The sequence below is a fragment of the Salmo trutta genome, unplaced genomic scaffold (genome assembly GCF_901001165.1).
Source record: "Salmo trutta unplaced genomic scaffold, fSalTru1.1, whole genome shotgun sequence".
NCBI lineage: Eukaryota > Metazoa > Chordata > Actinopteri > Salmoniformes > Salmonidae > Salmo > Salmo trutta.
Window position 1 is genome coordinate 25,960 of NW_021822753.1, and position 9,370 is coordinate 35,329.

Genomic DNA, 9,370 nt, shown 5'->3' on the forward strand with positions numbered 1-9,370 from the left:
TGCACTACCTTTGGCCAGGACCCTATGGGCCGCCCATTTGGGACACGGCCGTTGTGTGGGCCCCAGCCGTTGTGTGGGCCCCATGCAGGGGAGGGTTTTGGTTTCAATACAAGAACAATTATAAAAGTCAGTCCGCCAATGTGTGATATTTCCATACAGCACCATACATAGATTTGTGTGTGTGTGTGTGTGTATGTGTATGTGTGTGTGTGTGTGTGTGTGTGTGTGTGTGTGTGTGTGTGTGTGTGTGTGTGTGTGTGTGTGTGTGTGTGTGTGTGTGTGTGTGTGTGTGTGTAGATAGATAACATCAGTCATCAGAATTGTTTCCTCAGTGTCCATTTATTCAGTCATAGATTTTACAGATCCTGCATAATCTGCAATAAATAACTATTTATAAAAAAAAACATTTTCTAGATAATGAATAATAAATATAAATTAACAAAATGTATTGATTCAAGAAAAATAGATACTCTTAACAATGATAATATACCATTGAGTATTGTGCATGATTTCATAGATTAAATAAATACATTTTATAAATAGATGGCCAGTTGAGGCATTTTGTATAAAGGTAACATGTATCTCCACTGTGGCTCCGGAGGGAAGTTTCCCCTATGTACATACAGATCTAGAATCAGCTCCCCCTCCCACAATCCTAACCTTCACCGTTAGAGGGGGAAATGCTAAACTGACCCAAGATCAGCTTCCAGGTGTAACTTCACCCTACACCTAGCCTTCGCAGTAGACACGGTTGGTCATCTACATGATGTGTGATTTGAGCCTCTGGGCTTGCCGTCTCTTCCTGCGGTTGTCCTTCTTATGGGCCAGTTTGGAGGCTTTCTCGTAGATGGTAATGAACTCGGACAGAGCCTTCCCCTGGACTGTGGTGTTACTGGTCTGAGACAGAAGATACAGGCATTAACTATCAGGTAATTAGTTCATCAGGTGTCATGATGACGGTGTCTATACAGTAGACTATACTACAGTCATGATGATGGTGTCTATACAGTAGACTATACTACAGTCATGATGATGGTGTCTATACAGTAGACTATACTACAGTCATGATGATGGTGTCTATACAGTAGACTATACTACAGTCATGATGGTGGTGTCTATACAGTAGACTATACTACAGTCATAATGATGGTGTCTATACAGTAGACTATACTACAGTCATGATGATGGTAGCACAGTGCAAGATAATTATTAATGCAGAAAGCTGCTGATTTAAATGTTGCGTAGTCCATGGGATGTTTCATTCTAATTGACATATCCTTAATTTCATTTTTTTTTTTTAATATGCAGAAGTACATGTCATTGCTATGTGTCTTCATCTGCTAACATATTAAGCGATGACCATGTGAAAGTCGACTATACCAGATCTGTGTTCTACTTCATGGAGGGAAGCTCACCTTGATGGCCCACAGGTTCTGCAGGTGTGTCCTCAGCTCAGGTATCCTCTTCAGGAAGTAGTGTTTCTGGAGATCCTGAATTTTCCCCTTGACATATTTCAGACTCTCAATCACTTCCTGGTCCACCGTCTGGTTCAGCATCTGGCTGAAGATACTCCGATACACGTCCAGAACCACACTCATTAACACCCTCCGCTCACTGTCCTGATGGAGGGAAGGAAGGAGAATATTTTTAATATCTTTAAACGTAGTTTTGTCTCCAGCCTAGCCCGAGGGTAAGCAGTAGTTCCACATTGGTGATATTAGCCTGAAAGGGATAACAATGTAACTATATATCTTACCTCAAACGTGTCCTTGGGGAAAACAGGTTTTCCGTTGAACAGCTGGTCCTTGGAGATCTTCTGAAAGAGTAAGACATGATGACAATCAGTGGTGTTGCTTTTCTCCTTCAACTTGTCACAGTGTATTGCATATAGTGGACTCTTCTACCCCTAATCACAAGTATAGTGACTGTCAGACCTGGGCTAAATATGTCAAATAACTTAAAATACATAATTTAGTTTGTCAGGTACAATGGCAACAATGGAGTAGTCCCAAACGTGCAAACTCCAAACTACATCTAAGCTAAAGCTCACCTCAGATGGAAGTGTTTGAGCCAGGTCTGGTGTCTATGGGCCTACCTGGAAATGCACTGTTATGATGATGTCATCATTTTCAGATTCATTTCAGTCTCACTGACAAGTCTTTCCTGCTTGGGCAGGAAGTGTGGAACTTCTCTTGGTTTTAGTCAAACATTTTATCTCTAACTCATCAACATCCAATGTTCTCCCTGTTCTGTTCTACTGTTGGCCTCCCATTAGGACGGAGGTCTCCCTGTTCTGTCCTACTGTTGGCCTCCCATTAGGAAGGAGGTCTCCCTGTTCTGTTCTACTGTTGGCCTCCCATTAGGAAGGAGGTCTCCCTGTTCTGTTCTACTGTTGGCCTCCCATTAGGAAGGAGGTCTCCCTGTTCTGTCCTACTGTTGGCCTCCCATTAGGACGGAGGTCTCCCTGTTCTGTCCTACTGTTGGCCTCCCATTAGGAAGGAGGTCTCCCTGTTCTGTTCTACTGTTGGTCTCCCATTAGGAAGGAGGTCTCCCTGTTCTGTCCTACTGTTGGCCTCCCATTAGGACGGAGGTCTCCCTGTTCTGTCCTACTGTTGGCCTCCCATTAGGAAGGAGGAGTCTAAAGTTTGCTAATGCAAACACAGTCAGTAGAGGCCAATCTATCTATCTATCTATCTATCTATCTATCTATCTATCTATCTATCTATCTATCTATCTATCTATCTATCTATCTATCTATCTATCTATCTATCTATCTATCTATCTATCTATCTATCTATCTGTCTGTCTGTCTGTCTGTCTGTCTGTCTGTCTGTCTGTCTGTCTGTCTGTCTGTCTGTCTGTCTGTCTGTCTGTCTGTCTGTCTGTCTGTCTGTCTGTCTGTCTGTCTGTCTGTCTGTCTGTCTGTCTGTCTGTCTGTCTGTCTGTCTGTCTGTCTAAACCCCTGTTTCCCCAGTTAATAATGTGTATGATACTTACATAGTGGACCTTCAGTTTGTCTATGTTGCTCTTCATGTTAATTGATGTGTACTGAGCAGCATTACTCCATCCTAAAGTCATCCAGCCCATCAAGCAGAAACACATCACAGCCCTTGATAACACATCCATGGCCCTCAACCTCACGCTGAAGTTCCCTCAAAGCTCAATAGTCCTCAATCGGTGTACGGTAACTTCAGTCAAAGGCCTTGACTTGAGTTGACTTAACGAGACCGCTTTGTATCTGACACTACTCAAGTCTTGTTCTTCTGTGTCTGTCTGACTGATGCTGAGGCTAAGACAGACAAGTATTTATATAGTTGAGGCAGAGGCAGAAACGATAGAGGTGTGAGGTTGTGGGTTCTCTGACTGAGCGAAGTTTCCTTTAAATCACACACCAACACACGGCCACTGAACACCTTGTTTTTTGCAGCAGAGCATGGGGTCTTGGGTTGGAATCCCTAGGAAACAGGTAGTTAGACACATTCTGGGGAAGTTCTTTGGTGATGCAATAAAGTTCAGGTTGGTATACATGTCTGTTGACTTCTGTGTTGCTAGAGGACAGAGCCCTGTCTGTTGACTTCTGTGTTGCTAGAGAACAGAGCCCTGTCTGTTGACTTCTGTGTTGCCAGAGGACAGAGCCCTGTCTGTTGACTTCTGTGTTGCTAGAGGACAGAGCCCTGTCTGTTGACTTCTGTGTTGCTAGAGGACAGAGCCCTGTCTGTTGAGTTCTGTGTTGCTAGAGCACAGAGCCCTGTCTGTTGACTTCTGTGTTGCTAGAGAACAGAGCCCTGTCTGTTGACTTCTGTGTTGCCAGAGGACAGAGCCCTGTCTGTTGACTTCTGTGTTGCTAGAGGACAGAGCCCTGTCTGTTGACTTCTGTGTTGCTAGAGGACAGAGCCCTGTCTGTTGAGTTCTGTGTTGCTAGAGCACAGAGCCCTGTCTGTTGACTTCTGTGTTGCTAGAGAACAGAGCCCTGTCTGTTGACTTCTGTGTTGCCAGAGGACAGAGCCCTGTCTGTTGACTTCTGTGTTGCTAGAGGACAGAGCCCTGTCTGTTGACTTCTGTGTTGCTAGAGGACAGAGCCCTGTCTGTTGAGTTCTGTGTTGCTAGAGCACAGAGCCCTGTCTGTTGACTTCTGTGTTGCTAGAGGACAGAGCCCTGTCTGTTGACTTCTGTGTTGCCAGAGGACAGAGCCCTGTCTGTTGACTTCTGTGTTGCTAGAGGACAGAGCCCTGTCTGTTGACTTCTGTGTTGCTAGAGGACAGAGCCCTGTCTGTTGAGTTCTGTGTTGCTAGAGCACAGAGCCCTGTCTGTTGACTTCTGTGTTGCTAGAGAACAGAGCCCTGTCTGTTGACTTCTGTGTTGCCAGAGGACAGAGCCCTGTCTGTTGACTTCTGTGTTGCTAGAGAACAGAGCCCTGTCTGTTGACTTCTGTGTTGCTAGAGGACAGAGCCCTGTCTGTTGACTTCTGTGTTGCTAGAGAACAGAGCCCTGTCTGTTGACTTCTGTGTTGCTAGAGAACAGAGCCCTGTCTGTTGACTTCTGTGTTGCTAGAGGACAGAGCCCTGTCTGTTGACTTCTGTGTTGCTAGAGAACAGAGCCCTGTCTGTTGACTTCTGTGTTGCTAGAGGACAGAGCCCTGTCTGTTGACTTCTGTGTTGCTAGAGGACAGAGCCCTGTCTGTTGACTTCTGTGTTGCTAGAGAACAGAGCCCTGTCTGTTGACTTCTGTGTTGCCAGAGGACAGAGCCCTGTCTGTTGACTTCTGTGTTGCTAGAGGACAGAGCCCTGTCTGTTGACTTCTGTGTTGCTAGAGAACAGAGCCCTGTCTGTTGACTTCTGTGTTGCTAGAGGACAGAGCCCTGTCTGTTGACTTCTGTGTTGCTAGAGGACAGAGCCCTGTCTGTTGACTTCTGTGTTGCTAGAGGACAGAGCCCTGTCTGTTGACTTCTGTGTTGCTAGAGAACAGAGCCCTGTCTGTTGACTTCTGTGTTGCTAGAGGACAGAGCCCTGTCTGTTGACTTCTGTGTTGCCAGAGGACAGAGCCCTGTCTGTTGACTTCTGTGTTGCTAGAGGACAGAGCCCTGTCTGTTGACTTCTGTGTTGCCAGAGGACAGAGCCCTGTCTGTTGACTTCTGTGTTGCTAGAGAACAGAGCCCTGTCTGTTGACTTCTGTGTTGCTAGAGGACAGAGCCCTGTCTGTTGAGTTCTGTGTTGCCAGAGAACAGAGCCCTGTCTGTTGACTTCTGTGTTGCTAGAGAACAGAGCCCTGTCTGTTGACTTCTGTGTTGCTAGAGAACAGAGCCCTGTCTGTTGACTTCTGTGTTGCTAGAGGACAGAGCCCTGTCTGTTGACTTCTGTGTTGCTAGAGAACAGAGCCCTGTCTGTTGACTTCTGTGTTGCTAGAGAACAGAGCCCTGTCTGTTGACTTCTGTGTTGCCAGAGAACAGAGCCCTGTCTGTTGACTTCTGTGTTGCTACAGTAGATGATAGTTGCTGGTTGCTAATGCTAGTACAGATAGATGCTGATGCTATCTTTCATTGACACCCAGGCTTTTTCAAAGGTGGGACACTGGCATCACTTTCAAACAAATATTGATATTGAAAGAATGTGGTTTGATTTAACAATGAACCACTTTTGCTTATTCAGGCTAGTTGCTAGTTTCTAGTGACACCCAGGTTTTTCAGTTGTATCACTTTCACACAAATTGTAATGAATGTAGTATTTTTTAATTATGCTCTTCTGCAATCATAAGTCCATTTTCACCCCTGTAACCTCCAACTGTCGTCTTCAGAGCTGCACTCTGTTGAAGGACACTCCCACATATAAATACAACCCAGAGAAGCCAAGGCAGCATGACTCAGTGGTATATCCATCTCATCAATGGCATTTGTGGGTGAATGTGTCAACTTTACACTGGAACTCAACAGATACTTGTCAGTTTCCATGAGAGAGAAATGGTTCATCTCTAGTATTGATGGTGTCAGTCTGTCACCTCAGAAAGGACGACAAGTTGGGGTTTCTGACCGGCTGCGCAACACCAATACACGTCAGGTGACAACACTGAAATGTGGGATCTGAGTTAAAGGTTCCTACAACACACTCATCTCAGGACACAATCAAATGAATGATCTGACCTTTACAGCTCCAGAACCACAATCTGAAATAATGTGACTCAGCATAATTTAATTCACATCAGGAAATAAACTGGATGCTTTCTACATCCATTATTAAAATGATCAAGAAATAGAAAATGACTCACATTAATTAAGACGGAGAGAATTAAGCTCCCTGTGGCTCAGTTGGTAGAACATGGTGTTTGCAACACCAGGATTGTAGGTTCAATTCCCACGGGGAGCCAGTACAGAGAAGAAAAAAATGAATGAAATGTATGCATTCACTACTATAAGTTGCTCTGGATAAGAGCGTCTGCTAAATGACTAAAATGTAAGAAAGAACAGCACTTCAGTAACATGGAATCCAATTTGGAAACTGAATAAAAAACACATTTTTAAAAACCAGACTCAAGACATGTAACAGGATATATTTTCAGGGTGATTTTATTTCCAGGATATAAATACAGTACATATGATCCATTGATTGTGAACTATGATATCAAATCAAATAGTACTACATTACCACGGTTATAGGACCAATGGAAATTCCCTTCATACAAAGTTGATAAATATTCACTACTATAAATACTAATATTATGTCATTGCACTTAAATATATAATAAATATGTTAAATGATGTTTAAGTTAAATAAATAGCACCGTGAACAAGCATGGTGGCCAGTAGGTGAGGAAGCTGGGAGGCAGTTGTTAAGTCAACGTTGGGAAAGTGACTGTTACCCCTTTAATGAAGGTGTTCAGCATGGTGGCCAGTAGGTGAGGAAGCTGGGAGGCAGTTGTTAAGTCAACGTTGGGAAGGTGACTGTTACCCCTTTAATGAAGGTGTTCAGCATGGTGACCAGTAGGTGAGGAAGCTGGGAGGCAGTTGTTAAGTCAACGTTGGGAAAGTGACTGTTACCCCTTTAATGAAGGTGTTCAGCATGGTGGCCAGTAGGTGAGGAAGCTGGGAGGCAGTTGTTAAGTCAACGTTGGGAAAGTGACTGTTACCCCTTTAATGAAGGTGTTCAGCATGGTGGCCAGTAGGTGAGGAAGCTGGGAGGCAGTTGTTAAGTCAACGTTGGGAAAGTGACTGTTTCCCCTTTAATGAAGGTGTTCAGCATGGTGGCCAGTAGGTGAGGAAGCTGGGAGGCAGTTGTTAAGTCAACGTTGGGAAAGTGACTGTTTCTCCTTTAATGAAGGTGTTCAGCATGGTGGCCAGTAGGTGAGGAAGCTGGGAGGCAGTTGTTAAGTCAACGTTGGGAAAGTGACTGTTTCCCCTTTAATGAAGGTGTTCAGCATGGTGGCCAGTAGGTGAGGAAGCTGGGAGGCAGTTGTTAAGTCAACGTTGGGAAAGTGACTGTTTCCCCTTTAATGAAGGTGTTCAGCATGGTGACCAGTAGGTGAGGGAGCTGGGAGGCAGTTGTTAAGTCAACGTTGGGAAAGTGACTGTTTCCCCTTTAATGAAGGTGTTCAGCATGGTGGCCAGTAGGTGAGGAAGCTGGGAGGCAGTTGTTAAGTCAACGTTGGGAAAGTGACTGTTTCTCCTTTAATGAAGGTGTTCAGCATGGTGGCCAGTAGGTGAGGAACCTGGGAGGCAGTTGTTAAGTCAACGTTGGGAAAGTGACTGTTACCCCTTTAATGAAGGTGTTCAGCATGGTGGCCAGTAGGTGAGGAAGCTGGGAGGCAGTTGTTAAGTCAACGTTGGGAAAGTGACTGTTTCTCCTTTAATGAAGGTGTTCAGCATGGTGGCCAGTAGGTGAGGAAGCTGGGAGGCAGTTGTTAAGTCAACGTTGGGAAAGTGACTGTTACCCCTTTAATGAAGGTGTTCAGCATGGTGGCCAGTAGGTGAGGAAGCTGGGAGGCAGTTGTTAAGTCAACGTTGGGAAAGTGACTGTTTCTCCTTTTATGAAGGTGTTCAGCTGCGTTTTTATTTCCGCTTGAAGTGGATACCGGCAGTGAAATGACATCACACTTTCCTAATGTATTACAGTCTGTAGTCTCCTCTGTCTTTAATCAGTCAGTCAGTTGGTGGTTCTGTCTGGTCTCAGCCCTGTGTGTCGTTCTCGGCTCTCTGATGGAGACAGGTCCCCAGCTGGGAAGCTCTCTGGTAGACCACTTTGAACTCGTTCACAGCCTTCCTCTGGACAACAGCATCATTGGTCTAAACAGAAGTCACAACATACATTTAGAGAGACGTCATCATCTTGACCTGACCAGTGGAGTGTCCACACTTGGAAGACGGCATTCAGACAACAATGGACTTTTTAAAAACTATGAGACACACAAGCACACATTTACTCTCTCTCTCTCTCTCCTCTCTCTCTCTCTCTCTCTCTCTTTCTCTCTCTCTCACTCACTCTCTCTCTTGCTTTCTCTCAATCTCTCTCTCTCTCTCTGTCTCTCTCTCTCTCTCTCTCTCTCAATCTCTCTCACTCTCTCTCTCTCTCTCTTTCTCTCACACACCAATTCATTTTTATATACTGACTCATCCCAAATGGTACCACATTCCCTATATAGTGCACTGTCTATAGGGCTCTGGTTAAAGTAGTGCACTATATAGGGAATAGGATGCCATTTGGGATGCAAACAGAATAAGTGAATATCTTAGTTTAGTCTTTTGACCTTAATGTCCGCCAGAGCCTGTATCTTCATCTTCAGTCTGTCCTGGTAGTAGCTCCTCTTCAGATCCTCCACCTTCCCATGGAGTCTGCTGAGGCCCTGCTTGACTTCCTCTGGATAGTTCTCCTTCAGCATGTTGGAGAAGATGTTTAGGTACACGTCCAGAGTGGCATCAGGAGGCAGCCACTGTTCATGCTTCTAATGGAGAGAAGACCACAAAAGGGGAGAGGAGAGAGAGAGAGAGAGAGAATGGACACAGAGAGAGAGAGAGAGGAGAGATGCAAGAGAGGAGAGAGGAGAGAGAGAGAGAGATGAAGAGAGATGAGAGAGAGAGGAATAGAGAGAGAGAGAGAGATAGAGAGAGAGAGAGAGAGAGAGAGAGAGAGAGAGAGAAAGAGAGAGAGAGAGAAAGAGAGAAAAAAGGCACACCATTAACAATGAGTTCATCCTCAGTACATGTGACAGCAGGTTGACAGGGCCAGCAGGTTGAATCTACAATAGCAGGCCAGCGGGTTGAATCTACAACAGCAGGGCCAGCAGGTTGACAGGGCCAGCAGGTTGAATCTACAACAGCAGGGCCAGCAGGTTGAATCTATAATAGCAGGGCCAACAGGTTGAATCTATAATAGCAGGGCCAACAGGT

General features: G+C 45.1%; 1 protein-coding gene across 2 annotated transcripts; it reads right to left on the reverse strand.

Annotated features, from left to right (window-relative positions):
- Positions 1-320: 320 nt before the first annotated feature.
- Positions 321-3,374, reverse strand: LOC115184184 (interferon gamma 1-like). Of its 2 annotated transcripts, none has more exons than XM_029745207.1 (4): positions 2,998-3,374; positions 1,757-1,813; positions 1,416-1,619; positions 321-897 (listed from the first exon to the last, which is right to left on the reverse strand). In XM_029745207.1, exons 1-4 carry the CDS (start codon positions 3,124-3,126, stop codon positions 760-762), a joined length of 528 nt encoding a protein of 175 aa, XP_029601067.1. In that variant the 5' UTR covers positions 3,127-3,374; the 3' UTR covers positions 321-759. The 2 variants fall into 2 exon arrangements, with proteins under 2 accessions (XP_029601067.1, XP_029601066.1); XM_029745206.1 differs by having other exon boundaries at positions 1,757-1,816.
- Positions 3,375-9,370: the final 5,996 nt, after the last annotated feature.

What these genes read in the sequence shown, in the direction of transcription:
- LOC115184184 (XM_029745206.1), bottom strand. Translation starts at nt 3,126, where the DNA reads ATGGATGTGTTATCAAGGGCTGTGATGTGTTTCTGCTTGATGGGCTGG. An exon ending in TCCCCAAGGACACGTTTGAG is followed by an intron (nt 1,620 to 1,756) that starts GTAAGATATATA and finishes TCCCTCCATCAG; the next exon opens with GACAGTGAGCGGAGGGTGTT. An exon ending in AGAACCTGTGGGCCATCAAG is followed by an intron (nt 898 to 1,415) that starts GTGAGCTTCCCT and finishes CTTCTGTCTCAG; the next exon opens with ACCAGTAACACCACAGTCCA.